The sequence below is a fragment of the Petaurus breviceps genome, unplaced genomic scaffold (assembly GCF_028583685.1).
Source record: "Petaurus breviceps papuanus isolate PSGF00001 unplaced genomic scaffold, PetGlider_PUasm1.0 90919, whole genome shotgun sequence".
NCBI classification, from domain to species: domain Eukaryota; kingdom Metazoa; phylum Chordata; class Mammalia; order Diprotodontia; family Petauridae; genus Petaurus; species Petaurus breviceps.
Window position 1 is genome coordinate 36,574,399 of NW_027187378.1, and position 17,644 is coordinate 36,592,042.

A 17,644-nucleotide genomic window follows, 5' to 3' on the forward strand; every position below is an offset into this window, starting at 1 on the left:
GGTATCCCTGAGATTTGATAGAACTGAATCTAACATTGCTCTAGAAAGGTATCTTATTCAAAAGGAATGGCATAGGTAAAAATGAAGATTAGTCTGGGTGGTAGGAAAAAAGCTGCAAATTAAGGGCCATTCATATGTGGAAATCTGGGAACCAGTGGAGTTAAGCATGGCAAAGATCATTTTGTTAAAGAACAATGAAGGAAGGACTTCCAGTGCCAAGATGGCAGAATGAAGAAAGAACTCACATTCCCCTCCAAACAACCTTGAAAAAGGCCTCAGAGATACCACATGTCTCAGAGAAAACTACAGACCACCTGCCTCTTACCTCTTCAATCCCTTCTCCACAGAGGTCCCAAAGTGAAACACAGGTTAGACCATGTCATTCCCCTGTTCAATAAACTCCATTGGCTCCAGGATCTAATAAAAACTCCTCTCACATTTAAAGTCTTTACAACTGGCACCAACCTAGCTTTCTATTCTCATTATATACTATTCACTTTCCAGTACTCCTTGGTCCAGTCAATTGACTTTCTTCCTATTCCTCACACACATTCTATTTCCCATCTCCAAACCTTTATTTAAGCTATCTCCCATACCTGGAATGTATTCCTTACCTCTGTCTCTTAGAATTAATAGTTTCTATCAAAGTTTTGTTCAAACATCACCATCTCTAACTTAAGTCAGACCTTTCCTGACTGCCGTGACCCAGTTATTAGTATACCTCCATTTCAAAATTACCTTGTATTTAGTTTGTATATATTTTTCATATACTTCTACCTGTACATGTTGTCTTCCCTTCTAGAATTTAAACTTCTTGAGGGAAGGGACTATTTATTTTTACTTTTGGCTCCCCAGTTCTTAGCATAGTGCCTGGCCCATTATAGGAGCTAAATCAATACCCACTGACCAAAGGATTGCTTGATTAAGTTAAGGAAACCATTTTAAAGACTTATGATACAATGAATTTTTGTCCCTGTCTGGATGGGATGGCAGCTGAAGACTCAGTTCTGTAGTTGAAATTCTAATTTTGTGACTCTGAAATTCTGGATTCTTGTCAATTCTTCCTTAGATAAGATCTGTCTTAAGTAAACATTTCTTTCCTACTAAAATGAGGAGTTAAGGACAAAAGATGTTTTACCTATAGTTATCAAGTTTTTATCCCAAAATGTATCTTTTTTTTAAATCACAAGATATTGGTGTCACCCCAGACCTTGAAAAAGAGGCCTCTAAGATAACAAGCCTTTAGTAATTATGAAGTGAACACTTTTGTACCAACTAGGCTACTCCTAAAAGCAAAGTGTAGGTATCACTTTCCAAAGAAGACATAAAACGTAGGTCTTGTCTGATTACCCTCAAAACCGTAAGTTCTAAAGTCAAACCTGAAACCCAACTAAATTTTTGTCTTCCTAAACTCCTCTGTGGTTTAACTAGCTCTTTTCCTACTTCCTGTATTATAATCAGTCATATATTGCTGCTATGCGGATGTTAACTAGATGTCACATGTTTCACCACAGAAACCGTTACATCTTAGGATAAGATAAAGTATCATATGTGTGGGCACCTAAGCAAAGAATGTACAGTTAAAGTGATTAAACACTAGCTCTCAGAGATCAAGTATCAGTATATACAAATCTTTTCTCCCTACCTTCCACTCTTCTCTAGATATTTCCCTAGGCCCTACTCCTTCAAAGTCCAAAATTTTCCCCTGTATATATATATATATATATATATATATATATACATCCTGTATCCACTGTATCCTCTAGAATTACCATGGCGGTTAACAAATACCCCCTTGGTCTTGGATCTCTTTGCTTAAACCTTGAGGGGCCAGAGCACTAAAGGGCCTGCTCCTAAACAACCTCAAAGCCTCACATATCCTAAGCCCAAGCATAGCAAAGGTACTTACGAGGGCTTTACTTTGCAGAACTCAGGGATTTGGAAGCTTAATGCCTGCTCCAATGTAGGCTATTTTCTGGGTATGCTTCATCTCTACCATTCTGGGAAATGGTCTTGAAACCTGAGTCCAGTTGTCAGCTGTCCATCAATCATGTTATTCTTTCTCTACCCTCAGGGTCTCAAAATTATAAACACCCTAGGCCTGGGAGAGCCAGCAATAGTAACAGAACCCTTAATGACTCTGTACTCAAGCATAATATGTCACTTAAGCATTGGGGTTCTGACCAACTGAAAAGGATTTTCCTCATGCTGTGGTAGGCTAATTCTCAGGCCCTACACTCTTTATCCGAGAGATTCAGGTACAGTCAGTGACTTCTGAGAGGATTTTTTAATATCTCCATGTATGTTCATCCTTAACTATTTTAGTCTTATCTTTTAAAAGTCCTCATTTTCTTTGGCCCTCCCATTCTACTGCATCCTTTAAAACCGAAACTCTCTTATTACTGCCCCTTCATCCTGAATTTCCTGACTTCACATTATTTCCCCTATAGGAGTAAAAACCTGGCTTTCCCCAGAGGGCAGTGTATCTGGTCGCCCATTTTAGTCCTGGATGCTCCTTCTTTCATGAATTCCAAAGAATTGGGTCAGGAGGAGGAGCAGACAAACTACTCATTAGCCACCATCACTCAATGACCTCTCCTCCATTGAGGTTCACTCCATACACTTCACTAGATCCTAGGAGGTAGCCAAGAGGCATAGTGGATAGACTGCTATACTTCAGGTCAGGAGGACATGAGTTCAAATGCTGTCTGAAGACGCTTACTAGCTATATGGCCCTAAAGCACCACTTAATTGGCTGTAAAACGAGGATAATAATAAAATTTACCTCATAAAGTAATGAGGATCAAATGAGATAATATATGTCAAGTGCCCTGCAAACCTTAAAAGTGCTATATAAAGCTATTATTTAATATTCATCTTTATCACTGGGTCCAAATCCTTGTTATGGTTATCAACTGACCACAATTCTCTCCTCTTTCTTAAGGGTTTTTGTATGTGGCTCATATCTTCCTCTCTCCCACAATCTTGCCTCCTGATAAAACAGTAGACATTCATCTCCTTCCTTAAAACTTGTATCCTCTTTTGCTCCAATCTGATGAAAAGGCACCCTTTCTCCTTGGTGAGGCTAACACCTTTACTTGTACCTTTGATCCAACTACCTTACCACTATCTTCTCTGGGAGCTTTTCCCTTAAATCATTCCCTCTCTCACCTTTAAGCTTTCCTTACCTGCTGGCTCCTGTCTTGAGACCAACAAACACATTCAGCTTGATCTCTTCTTTGAAGAAGCTTTCACTTGGCCCTGAGGTTCCCTCAAGCCATTACAGATTCTCCCTTTCACAGTCAAATGCCAGCAACTCCATACTAACTCTGGGATAAAACACAAACTCATTAGCCTGGCATTTAAAGCCCTTCACAATATGGCTCCAACCTACATCTCCAGTCTTATTTCATTACTCCCTTTTACACACTCTTTGTTGGAAACAAACTGGTTTACTTGATGTTTTCCATAAATGACATTCTCACACCTCGACACGTCACCACCAAGTCTATAATATACTCCTTCCTCACCTCCACCTCTTGGAATCCCCAGGTTTCTTTAAGGGACAACTCGAGGGCTATCACCTACACGAGGCCTTCCCTGATTCTTCCTATTGTTAGTTCTCTCTCCCTTTTGAAAATACTTTGTACATACTTCCCTGTTTACATATTGTAGCCTCCCAGTACAATGTAACTATAAAGGCTTTTTCAGTCTTGTCTTTGTATCTTTAATGCCTAGCACAGTGCCTTGCACAGAATAGGTACTTAATTCATTGGTTGAAATGACTTACTCTAGCTCCATCTCTATTACTTGCTGGATCATTTGCTTTTATAATTTTCATTTGCTTTCGTTTCATCCATAATTATCACTTGCTTCTATAATTTTCACTTTATAAAGTAGTTAGTCCACTAAAAGCTACCTTCAATGCCTTATAATGGCATGGATATTAAACTGCCAAGGCTATGCCAGCAGAGTAGAAGTTTTGGAGGGTCTCAGCAATGGGCTGCACACCTGTCATCCGAGGAACTCCCTAGACAAGTGAGGAAAGACTCATCTTCAAAAGGTTGGCCATCAGGAAACTTTTTGACCAGCCGACTCATAAAGATCAAGAAAGGCTTAGAAGGATTGTTCTATTTCCCCTCTTACTGTAGAGGGCAAAACCATCCTCCCAGGCACTCTGGCTCACAACCTAGAAGCCATCCTTGATTTCCCACTATCTCGCACCCCTCTCCCCCCCATGTCCAAGCTGTTGCCAAGGCCTGTCCATTTCACTTTTGCAACATCTCCTGAATACACTACCTTCTCTCCTCTGAGACTGTTACCATACTAATTCAGATTTCCCTCACCTCACACCTGGACTACTACAATAACTTGCTGTTGGATCTGCCTGCCTCAAGTCTCTCCCCACTCCAATCCATCCTCCATTCAGCCACTAAAGTGATTTTCCTGACAGTGTCACTCCCCACCCCTCCTTAATAGATTACATTAGCTCCTTGTCTCCAGAATCAAATACAAAATGCTCTGTTTGGCATTCAAAGACCTTTATAATCTAGCTTCCTCCTATCCTTCTAATATTCTTACCCTTTACTCCCCAGTATGTATTCTTAAATTCAGTAATACTGATCTCCTAGCTGTTCCACCAACAAGACACTCTATCTTTCAGCTCTGGGCAATTTCTCTGCTATTTCCCTTGCCTGGAATGCTCTCCCTCCTCTGGCTTCATTCAAATTCCATCTAAAATTCCACCTTTTAGAGCAAGTCTTTTCCAATCCCCCTTAATTCTAATGACTTTCCTCTGTTGATTATTTCCTATTTCTCCATAGTTTGTTTTATATATTTGTCTGCATGTTGTCTTCCTAAATAGATTTTAAGTTCCTTGAGTGTAGGGACTGTCTTTAACCTTTTTGTATCCCCAGAACTTAGCACAGTGCATGACTCATAATAGGTACATACTAAATGTCTACTAAATGATTTATTGATTGATTGCAATCTGTATCAGTAGTACAAGTACCCACACTGATGAAATTATGTATCTCTGAAGTATGAAAGAAGTAATTAATGTTGCATATCAATCCTGAGATCTCAGAACTGCTTTTTTTGTGTGTATATATTATATATGTGTATTATACCTATATATGCACATACTAAATTAAGATTATAAAGTATTCTTTGGCTTTCCTTGGGATAAAGAAGTTTTAAACGTGTGATAGAGCTAGTTTCTGACAATGCTTTTCATTTATATTATCTAAATGTTTCAGTGGTCATGTTCTTCTCTGCCAATCCTCCAACTTCTGTATTCATACAGCTAATTCCAGAACTCACATGATGCAGAAGTTAAATCAGAGAGTCGTTACTTCTCATCATGTAAATGCTGATCATGGGAACTGAGCAGAAAGTTTGATTTGGAAGCAATCATAGTTAAGTAGAACATTTTACTGTCTGAAGTCAGAACCTTGGCTAAATTGCCCCAAATAACTGAGAAACTTGTGTTTTACACTGTAGTGATGGTCTTGCATAATTTAACTTTCTCCTTGAAGACTTGAAGCCTGCCTACCTTTGAAGTCAAACTCTAAAAGAGAATACCACCTTGTGAAACTATACAAACTAATTTTAGTAATGAAGTCTTCATAGGTTTCTATCAGCAATAAAGGTTTAACACCATCATTATGAACTCTTCATTGTTGTTCCATCATGTCTAACTCTTCATGATGACACCTGGGGTTTTCTTGGCAAATATACTGAAATGGTTTGCCATTTCTTTCTCCAGTTCATTTTTACAGAAAAGGAAACTGAGGCAAACGGGGTTAAGTGACTTGCCCAGGGACACACAGCTAGCAAATATCTGAGGCCAAATTTGAACTTAGGAAGATGAGTCTTCCTGACCACCTAACTGCCCCATTATGAACTCAGTCACAAGCTATAGGCAAACATCCCAAACTAAAGACTATTTGGGAACAAACTATTCACCCTTGGAACTGGCATGCTGCTACCATAATAATTAACTTATGGCACTAACTTATTAAAGCACATACCTTTCTTTTCTTTTAAATGATAAAGTAAAAAGGTATAAAATTGCATGTAGTATCAGTCACATATACTCCTTTAATGATGTTTTCCTTAAATTTCCAGTGAATATACCTGGTTTGTGATTTGTTTGTGAAATTGTTTGCTGTGTGAAACAAAATTTGTCAATAAAAAACATTAACTTAGCTTGTTTCTTTTCTCTTTAACAATCCTCCGTGGTTGTTCTTATTTTGATGTAACTCAAAGCAATTTATTACTGTGGTTAATATCTACAAAGAACCATACTAAAACATGATATTTCTAGTCATCTAGCTTAGGAAGGAAAATGGAATTCAAACTAGTCACCAGAATTGAGAGGACTGTAAACCAGCAACTTTAGTATCATCCAAGTATGCCTGGTCAAAGACAAGTAGTACCACCCAGTGTTTGAAGTGGTGTCCAACTTTCAGAAACTGCGATTGTCCTTTCAAGCAGTTGGTTAAAAGTGACCAAAACACAATTTTCATCAGCTTATGAGGCTATTTTTCTTTTGAACTGAACAATAGCAAGACTCTCTGGGGAAGCTGCTTCTCTCATCATTGATACTGCTAACAGTGAATGCAACAGAATCGTTCACTCGTACAGTTTTAAGAGACACTACAAATAAGTCTTTTCCTGAATCACGCACCTGGAATGTGTCTACCACACGGTGAAGGAACTCAATGACAAAAAGGGGCGGCACCTCTGTCTGGATCACAGCCACGAAAAAGATCTTGTGGCGATAAACACTCAGGAGATAGTGATGAGGGGTAGGAATCACAGGGGGCACGTTCTCTGCCTCAGGAGCTCTCTCCTGGGCCTCAAAGAAGTAATCACAAACAGAACGGCTAACCACACTTTTCCAGTGCTTCTCCAGAAAAATATCTCCAGAGGAGTTGATCAAGAACAGGCTGTGAATCATGGTGAGAGAAGAAAGCCCTTTTCAGTAGAGATGACTCAGAGCCTCGACAGAAATGCAACCCTGGAAAACAAAATTCGTTAAGTAAGGAGAGTGATGCTCCACCTGTCTGGAATGCCCACCCTGTCCTTTTTTCCGCTATGTAAATCATACCTATCCATCAAAAACACAAGTGATATTCCAATCCCTCAATAACAGTCATAGCGACAAACTAAATATTTCCCTCTTCTGAACTCCAATATTAATTACTATTTTTGTCTGTTAGCAATGAATTATAAATCATCTTGTAACATCTCTTCTATTATACTGAATTATCACTTAAATCTTTTATCATTTCATTTTTAACACATTTGTCTTGACTCCCAAAAAAGTACAAATTATTTATGGGGAAGGTCTCTGCCTTATACCTGCGTGTACTCCTTATTTAACAAATATAGGGTCCCAAAAGTTTTAGTGCAAAGTTTTAAGCTTTGATAGCTTAAAATTTAGTTAAAGCCTAAAGCTCTGGTTGCTTAAAACACGGCACTAAGACTTCTGAAACCCTTGAATTAGGAGCCTACTGTATAAAGAACATTGTGCTAGGTATGAGAAAGCTACAAAGTATAGATAAAACAAGTAGTTATTTATACTGAAAAAGCTTTCTTCTCTTGCCTTGATTCACAAGGTACCTCATGTAAGACATAATCATAGACTGTAAAACTTAAAAGATCCAGAGATGATCTAATCTCTTCATTTTACAGCTGTGTAAACTGAGTCCCACTGAGGATAAGTGACTTACCCCAGGTTAAACAGGTAGTAAGTGGCAGTCATCACTGGAAACTTAGTTCTGACTACTTCCACTGCACCACTGCAGCCTAGGCTGTCCCAAAATGCAGTTTTCAGCCATTAAAGCTGCATGGACACCCTGTCTAGCTGCCTTATGTTAATTGCTTGTTTCACCAATTTGGCCACAGTTTACTCACACTCTACACAAAAAAAATGAACTCTCTGAGGTACAGTTCAGACCTTTCCTGCTGCAGCAACATCTCTGTATCTCTAAGAGAGAAAGAAAGAGGGAGGGATGGTGGGGAGAAAAAGAGAGGGAGGGGAAAAGGGGGAGAAAGGAAGAGAGGGTAAGAGTGGGAGAGAGATAGAGGGAAGGAGAAAGAGAGGGAAGGGAGAGGAAGAGAGAGAGAAGGGAGGGAAAGAGAGAGGGAGAAGGAGTGAGGAAAAAGGGAGGGAGGAGAGAAAGAGAGAAAGGCAGAGAAAGGGAGAAGGATAGAGGGAGGGGGAGAGAGAAAGAGAGCTAGCTTCCAACATGGCCGAGCAGGGGCAGAGGTGAGTTCTACCAAAAATACTGGCGCAAGGCTCCTCAAACGCGCTGCCCCCGAACTTACACAGGAAAGGGGGCTGGAGAGTGGAAGCCTCAGCTGATGAAAGGAAGAGATGGAGGCAGGGGAGGGAGGAAGGAGGGATGGAGGGAAGGATGGATGGCGGGGTTGGAGGTAGTGGAAGATGCCAAACCCGGTCATTCCAGAGCTGGTCCCAACCTGGTTTCATGAAGGCCAGTGGGCCTGGGTGACACAGATGGAGGGATGGATGGGGAGGGGTAAGGGAAGCAGAAGGATGGGGTGCTGGGGCCTTCCCCGTTTCCATACATCCGCTGCCATGGCAACGAGGCTTTCCACCCCCTCCTTCTATTCCCCCCCTCATCCTCCTCCATCCCCGTCCCCGACAGTCTCCAGGCGGGATCCTGAGCCTCCCCAGGACTTCGCCTTCGTGGCGAGCCCCCCCCCCCCAACCTCCTTCAGTATGTCGCATTCCAGAGGGTCGGTTTCTGAGGTCTGGCACGACCCTGACTCTCTCCATCGCACCCCGAGAATACGCCGCTGAAGGCGCCCCTCATCGCTGCTCTCTCGGACCCCGCACGAACCCTCCCTGGACCCTCCAATCCCCGGCGACAAGGCGCTCGCGCTGCCCCCACCCCCGACCTGGCCCGGAAAAATAAGCGGCCCCCTCACCCGGCTTCTTGCCGACCCGCTACGCCGCGCTTGACAAGCCCCGCCTCCACCCACTCTCCTGCCCCGCCCACACCGGAGCGCGCGCCCCGCCCTCCTCTGCGCTCATTGGCCGACATGACGAACCCGCGCTCCGCCCCCAGGCAGGGAAGAGGAGGGAGTCGCTGATTGGATTTGTCGTTCTTCTCCTCCTCGGTCCTTTGGTGGGCACCTCCCCGAGGCGCCTCCTGGGCCTCCAGGCTCTGAGCTTCGTGATTGGTTGTCTTGGTGCGACCTCTGATTGGGTCTTCCCAGTCGCTCGGCGCTCTGATTCGTCGGGCAGAGAGGGCGGGTGGGCGGAGGGACAGTGGGCTTGGGCAGGTCTGAGGGTGGTTGCCCTATTTTCAGTATCACAGGCAGCTGAGTGTCGCAGCTTCCCGCATAGAAACTGGGACGGTACAAGATGTCTGTTTTGAAACAAAATTATTTTTTATCATTTATCACATTTATCACAAATGGGAAGGAAAATAATATCTTCGATCAGCATGGTAAAGGGAAAAGTGTGATGAATTTACAGAGGAGTCGTGGGTTGGAATCCAGCCTCTGCCACTTATTACTTGCATAACCTTGAGCAAGACCCTTCTCCAAGGGCCTCAGTTTCTCTGTCTAGAAAATGAGGTGGTTGGACCAGATGATCTTTGAGGTCCCTTTCAGCACTAAACCCTGTGCATGATTCTCAATATTTAACGAATGCCGGATCTTCTGATTTCCAAACCATTCCTTCCACTTAGGGTGCTTGTTTTATCTTATCTTCTGTTGAGACAGTATCCAAAAAGACTAAACCATTGATACATTGGTGCAACAAAGAGCTCTGGACTCGGCAGTTAGGAGAGTTGGATTGCTTATTCCAGCTTTGCCAATTTACTGGCTGTGTGACCTTGGGCAAATCACTTCCCTTTCTGGTCCTCGGTTTCTTAATGAATTTTTAAAGAGATGGTTTGTGAAGAAAATAAACAGTGAAAAGGTAAAATCCGCCGTCAAGAACAGGTCATCTTTTTTGACAAGGTAACTAGACCGGTAGATCAAGCGAATGCTGTTAGGCATGACCTACCTGAATTATGGCAATTCCGTTTGACAAACACTACTGAGTAGGAGGCACTGGGGAGAAAAAGGCAAAAATGAAAGTCTTTTTCTCGAAGATTTTTGCATTCTGCTTGAGGCAGAGGACATGTGCACATATTAATATAATAAAAGAGAGGGAGTGAAGAGGAGGGAAGACAAGGAGGTCTAGGATAATTTGAAAAGGACTAGGATGCTTGACAAAATCTCTCAAGGTATAATTTTGAACAATTTGTAGAGATGTGACCTAAAAGAAGCTATAGTTAGGTGAATTCAGGACTGCTTGAACAACCAAACCCAAAGGGTAATCATTAATGGGCCTCTGTCAACTTAGAAGGAAATCTATAGAGAGGGAGCAACCCAGAGGTCTTGACCCTATAACACTCAACATATTTTTTTTTACCAATGGCTTGGATGAAGCCATAAATGTCATTTTTGCCAAATTTGCCAATGCCTTAAGCTGAGAAAAATAGCAGAGAAATCTAAACAATACAATGGGTTAAATCTATTTTTTCTTTTATACTACAAGAATCTGTAATTTCATCGATATTGATATTTCCTCCTTGATGGCTCTTATGTAAATTAGTAGGTAGTCTTTGAGAGATGTTGTGGTCCCACATATATTGCTCTATACCCAACCTAGTGATCAGGACTTATCTAAAGGTGGCTAAACTGAATTTCTTTTTTCTTTATTTTTGACATTCATTTTTCAAAAGTTTAAATTCCAAATTCTCTCTCCCTCCTATCCATCCCCCACCCACTGAGAAGACTTAGACTGAATTTAGAACTATGCTCCAAATGTAAATAAATGACCCAGTATCAGTCTTAGGCCTATACCCCAAAGAGATCAAAGAAAGAGGAAAGGGGATCTCACATCTACAGAAATAATCATAGGAGTTCTTTTTGTTATAGAAAAGAACTATAAACCCATCAATAGGGTAATGGCTGAACAAATTATGGTATACGAATGTAGTAGGATATTATCATGTTGTAAGAAATGATGAAAAGAAAAGTTTCAGAGAAGTCTAGGAAGACTTGAACGATCTCATGAAGGGTGACATGAACAGAGCCAGGAGAACAATTTATACAATGACTACAATATTAAGATAAATGACTTTGAAAAACCTAAGAACTCTGATCAATGTAAGACCAACAGCATTTCCAGAGGACTGATGATAAGGCATGCTATCTACCTCCTGACAGAGATGTGAAGGACCTGAAATGCAAAATAAGTCATAAATTTTCAGACAGAGCCAATGTGGGAATATAGTTTGTTTAACTATGTGCATTTATATAGCACCTACTATGAGCCAGGCACTATGCTAGGTACTTGACAAATACTATCTCATCTGATCCTCACAACATCCTGGAAGGGAAGTACTAATATTATCTCCATTTTACTGTTGAGGAAAATTGGGCAGAGATTAAGTGATTTTCCCAGGGTCATACAGGAAGCGTTTGAAGTGGGATTTGAACTTCCTAACTCTTGTCCCAGCATTCTATCCATTGTGCAAGAAACTCACATACTAAAGGCAGGAATAGCTTATAAATAATTAGACACCTTTAGACATCTATAAGATATATATGGAGTTTTGGGAAGGTGATTTCAGAGCTGGAAGGTTCTAGCAGTGGGGCATTGGGAAAGGCTTCCTGTAGGAGGTAGGATTTGAGCTGAGTTTTTAAGGAGTCCAGGGAACCTAAGAGGTAGAAGGAAAGAAGAGGAGCATTCCAGGCATACGAAATAGTCTTTGCAAAAGTCCAGGGCTAGGGAATGGGGTGCTGTGTTCTAGGACTAGAAAGTAGGTCAGTGTAGCTGGATCAGAGGATGCGTGGAGGGATGTAAAGTGTAAGAAGATTGAAAAGGTAGAAAAGGGCCAGGTCATGAAGGACTTTCGGTGTCGAACAGAGGATTTTACGTCTGATCCTGTAGGCAATAGGAAGCTATTGGAGTTTATTTAGCAGGGGGAAGGGTGAGGTAGTCAAACCTATGCTTTAAGAAAATCACTCTGACTGTTATATGGAATATGACCTGGAGTGGAAAAAGATCTGAGGCAATGACACCAGTCAGAAGGCTGCTGCAGAGGCCTAGCAGCAACCACCTCCTTGTTTCTTCCCATAAGATATTTAAAATCAAGAGTTTTTTTGCAAAGAAGTCAGAGCAAAATTGTCTCATTTTTCAGTTGACTCTCATGAAAAGTGGCCATAAGTGTAAGTGGGACCCCAAGAAAAGAGTCTGGAGAAGGATGGAGAAACTGCCAACACCATGATGTTCAGATTTATTTTGTACCATCTCCAAACACCTCACTGTGGCACCGCCCCTGATAAGAAATTAATGCCACAACTCTCCCATTTTGGAAGCTGCCTGCTAAGGGACAGACATAAAGAAACTTATTGTTATAGAGACTGCTCCTGACCTTTTTAGTTCAGTAATAAATATGTACATATTTTAAACTGCTGACCTCTGCATCCCTGTTTGTGTAATAATTGTATAGTGAAGGTTGCCTTGTGTGTAGCAGTGTCTATAGTGAATAAAGTGCCAGACTTGAAGTTAAGACGGGTTCAGATCCTATCCCAAACACTAGCTTTGCTAACCTGAACAAGTCATTTAACTTGATGTGTAGGGCAGTTAGGTGGCACAGTGGATAGAGCCAGAGCGGAAAGACTCATCTTTCTGTATTCAAATATAGCCTCAGACACTTACTAGCTGTGTGACCCTGAACAAGTCACTTAACCCTTTTGCTTCAGTTTTCTCACCTATAAAATGAACTGGAGAAGGAAATGGCAAACTACTCCAGGATCTTTGACAAGAAAACCCCAAATGGGGTCAAGAAGATTTGAATATGACTGAAAATGATCCAATAACAAAGAACAAAATAAAGTAGAGATTGTGGTGGCGCCTACCTCGTGGAGTAGTTGTGTGACTCAAATAAAATAATTCATGATGTGATTTGTAAGCCTTCAGTGCTACATAAATGTGACCTCTCTTAGCCAACCCATGTATGGCACAGTCAGAAGAGTTACCTATTGACCCATAGGTTATTTTTACTTAAGAAATGAACTTTCTTGTTTAATTTTGTTGGGAGCTTGTGATTTTTGACATAAACAACTTCAGACATAGTATGTGCATGTTAAGTGAGCCCAGCCATTGTGGAAACTGGACTGGGGACAAGTGAATAGTTTTTCAAATTGTTTGCTGAAGATGAAATCCAGTATATAAATAATATATTATATATTATGTAATAAATAAAATAAAATAAAGGACTTCTGTGGAAAAGACAATTGAAACAGTCCAGATGAAAGTAGATGAGGGCTAATACTAAGGTAGTGACTATCTGAGTGGAGAAAAGGAGGTTGTGTACGAGAGATATTGTGAAAGTAGAAATTAGATTTGGCAAGAGATATATGTAGTTGATGAAGTTAGGAGTTGAGGATGACATTGAGGTTGTGAGTATAGGTGACTGAGAGAAGGGGTAATATACTTAACAGTAATAAGGAAGCTGGGAAGAAAGTAGGTTTTGGGAGAAGATAATAAATTAGGTTGGGACATGTTGAATTTGTGATTGTATACCTCCCCAGAGACAAAGGTTGGATAACTAGATGTGGGAATCACCTGCATGGTGATGACAATTGAACCCATGGGAGCTGATGAGATCACCAAGATAGAATAGATGGAGAAGAGCAGAGACCCCAGGACAGAACTGTGTGGTACATCCACCATTAGTGATCCTGACACAGATCCAGCAAAGGGGACTGAAAAATGATCACTTAGAAAAGGAAGAAGAGAACCAGGAGGGAGCAATGTACTGAAAACCTAGAGAAGACAGAGTATACAGGAGGAAGTAGTGACCAGTGGTGTCAAAAGCTCTAATAGAGAATGATCAAGAAGGATGAAGACTGGGAAAAGGCCATTAGATTCACCAATAAAGAAATCACTGGAAACTTTGGAGAGGGTACTTTCAATGGAAAGATAAGGTTGAAAGTCAGACTTCAGAGGGTTTAAAAGTGAGAGCAGATGAAGTAGATGTGTGTGTAGATGGCTTTCTCAAGAAATTTAGCAGAGAAGGAAAGAAGGGATATAGGATGATAATTTGCAGGGATGGTCAGATAAAGTGAAGACTTTAAACTGCTGACCTCACTCTATCTTACTCACTCCCTTACCCCCTGCCCAATCCAGGCTATACTCCAGAAGAAAGGTGCAAGAGAAAAAGCAAAAAGGAGATAAGTTGGCTCTCCTTTGCAGGCCAACACAGTGGGGTGGCTACTCCAACAAGAATTCATCCTCCTCGAGTCTGGCCAACGAAATCATCTTGGCTACAATTTCAGTCACTGAATACCATCCCCAAGAAGGTACAATGTGATTGCCTTGACATATCCCAGCCATTTCATATTGTTGCAGCCTTAGGATCTAAAACTTAATCAAAAGTTGTCTTTATCCTTTTAACAGAGTGTCAGTGATCCTATCTATATACCATAGGAAGAGACGCTTTCAAAAACTTCAGACAAAAGCTTACCACTAATAAGTTCATAATGTTAATTGAGGAACTCCATAGACGAATCCTTCCCCCCCCCCCATTTAAATAAGTTACTGAAAAAGATTGTAAAAAGCAGAGGGCCAAGCACCAATCCCTAGGAATTCTGATGGAGATTATTATTGACTCTTTCAAGAAAATACTCCAGAATTTTGCTAGGATTTGAAATTAAGTTCATTGGTCTATAGTTTTCAGATTCCATTTCTCTTTCTCTCTCTCTCTCTCTCTCTCTCTCTCTCTCTCTCTCTCTCTCTCTCAAATTAGGACAGTCTTTCAGTACATTTCCCATTCTCCATGATCCTTCACAGATCACTGATAGTGATTCAGCAATTGCACCTGCTAGTTCTTTCAGTCTCCAAGGATGTAGTTTATCATCTAGGCCAGTTGATCTAAATTCCTCGAGGGCAACTAGGTACTCTCTTACTATTTCCCTGCTCACTTTGCTTATCAGCACCCAATTAGCTATTTTTTCCTGACTTTGACAGTCCAGAGATTATTCTCTTCACCTGAGAAAACAGAAGCAAAAATGAATCAAGTAGCAATGTCTTATTTCCATCACCAGTTATAATTCTCTCATCCACCTTAAGCACTACTTCTATCTTTTCTTTTAATATTTATTTATTTTGTTACATTTTGAGTTCCTATCTGTCTCCCTCCCTCCCAACCTCACACTAGAAAAGGTCAACAGATATATATGTGGAACCATACTATACACACTTTTAAAATATCAGTTCTCTCTCTGGAGAGATCTCCCTTTATAGGTCCTATGCAATCAAGTTGAATATTCATATCACTCAGAACCGCTTAGTCATTCAGTTACTCTTCAAACAATATTGTTGCCACTGTATACAACATTTTCTTGGTTCCACTAGTTTACTAGTCACTATTTCATGCAAGTCTTTCTATATTTTTTTTTCTAAATTCAACCTGCTCACTATTTCTTACAGAACAGTGGTATTTCATCACAATCATATACTATAAAGTATTGAGCCATTCTCCAATTGATGGACATTCCCTCAATTTCCAGTTCTTTGTCACAAAAAAGAGAACTGCTATAAATATTTTAGAACATATAAGTTCTTTTCCTTTTTCCCTGATCACCTTGGGAACCAGACCTAATAGTGGTATTGCTGGGTCAGAGAATACACAGGTTTATATCTCTTTGGGCACAATTCCAGATTGCTCTCCAAAATGGTTGGATCAGTTCACAGTTACACCAAAAGTATATTAATGTTCCAATTTTTCCACATCCCCTCCAACACTTGTCATTTTCTCTAGTCTTATCCTTTCTATAATCCTCTTTTTTCCCTGATACAGTTTTAAAACCACTTTTTTTTTTGGTTAATCTGTTCTTTCCTTTCCAGCCACCAGTCAGTCTGAACATTAAGATGCCTCACAAGACAATGCCATACTTTTGAATTCCTCTTCTATAATCAGTTCTTGCTTCTCTCTTCAATGCATGTATTTTTTTAAAAAATCTAAGTGGATTAGAAATGCATCAATATGGTTTATCTTTAGATAATTATCTCTTTTCCTATTTTCTGGAATTGTTTCTTCTTGTGTTGTCAGCATTTTATTCTTAAAAATTTCTTATCCCTCTTGGGACTTACCCTGTTTTGTGTCATGGAAACCCACAATTTTTCCCCCGAACCCTCTGAAACCTCCTCTTCCCAAATCTAGAATGCATGTCCTGTTGTTCTCAGCTTTCCTCTCTTTCTCTATCATAAATACTCTGGTAGAGTGAGTATTATTAGATCTCTAGATGCTGGTCTATATGGAAAGACTTCTTTAACTGGTCTGGATGTATTTACAACTCAAAAATACATCTCCAGACCAGGATGATTATGTTCTGTTACTTTTGAAATCTTTTTGGGGGGTGGGGTGGGGGTGGAGCTACACATAGATCTCACCATCTCTGTCCTTCCACTCTACCAGCCTTTCTGAGTTCTATAGGAATATTCCTTTCTTACACTGCTTAAATGCGTCTCTTCTTTCAATCCCATGCAAAATTAAAGAGAATCACTTCTGGTTTTCTCTCATCTTCCCGAAACCAAGTTGGTATGCCTCTCATTTGCCTCAGTATCACCCACTAAGTCATGAGATTTGAATGGAAGGTCCTTCCTCTTTTCACTTCTCTTTTTAGCCAGTCTTCCTTGGGGGTAACTGGCTTGGTTATTCAAATTACCTCAGGTATGCTTCTGGAAAGATCTTTCCCTTCAGAAGGGAAAAAAGTCAAACTCTCCCAGAGTAAGTTGTATACATTTGAAGTCCTACATACAGTGTAATTTTCTTTGTTTCTTTCTTATAACCAAACTAATTTGTAAACTCTTGAGGACTTAGACCAAGCCTTATTTATTCTTATTTGATCTGAATTTCACCCAAGTCTATAGTTGATTTACAGAGATTCTTTGAGGAGACATGAGGATAAAAGACCTTTTGGGAGGCAGTGGAGAAAGACTTTTGAATGGCAGACTAGAGCCCTTGGAGCCAATGACACCTATGGGAGCCAATCCCATCATGCTCCTTGACCTCCAAGGCTTGAAATGATACAGACTACTAAGACAGGACTTCCCTGGGTGAGATCATGTTCTTTCTCCTGATCTAGGTTCCGATCATATTTCTACTTCATTTCTAGGAGAACTTATTTACTCCTGTCTATTTCCTGTAGGACTTCTCTAATCTCTGTTTGCTGTTTTGTTTACATAACTAGAATTACTTGCTATTCACTATTTGAGACTGTCTTTTATGCAACTAGCATTTAGTTGGAGAGGGATTGACAAGTGTAAACTACCCTTCTTCTTAAGACTGATCAAAGGAGAGCTTTCCTTCAGAATCCACACTTGAACCCCCTAGACCAGAGGGCAGATAGATAGAATTTTAGCCCAATACCCCTCTTGGGGACTGGAGAAGAAATTGCCCAAAGTTGACCGACCTGGTCCTTGCCTTCCTCTACCCACTGGTTACATGTGGTTGGTGAAGGCAAGGCCCCTTTCCTACTCTCTACAAAGAGTGGGCCAGAATTCCTAGTATATCAACCCATGCCACCTAAGAGCCATATA

General features: G+C 40.7%; 1 protein-coding gene across 1 annotated transcript in view; it reads right to left on the reverse strand.

Moving 5' to 3' along the window:
* AP3M2 (adaptor related protein complex 3 subunit mu 2) overlaps positions 1–9,024 on the reverse strand; it is a 32,291-nt gene extending 23,267 nt beyond the window's left edge. Inside the window, exons 1-2 of the mRNA XM_069075827.1 lie at positions 8,962–9,024; positions 6,692–7,024 (exon numbers count right to left, since the gene is read on the reverse strand). Of these exons, the coding sequence (XP_068931928.1) occupies positions 6,692–6,964 (273 nt within the window). The 5' untranslated portion in view covers positions 6,965–7,024; positions 8,962–9,024. The remainder of the gene's footprint in view (positions 1–6,691; positions 7,025–8,961) is intronic.
* Positions 9,025–17,644: the final 8,620 nt, after the last annotated feature.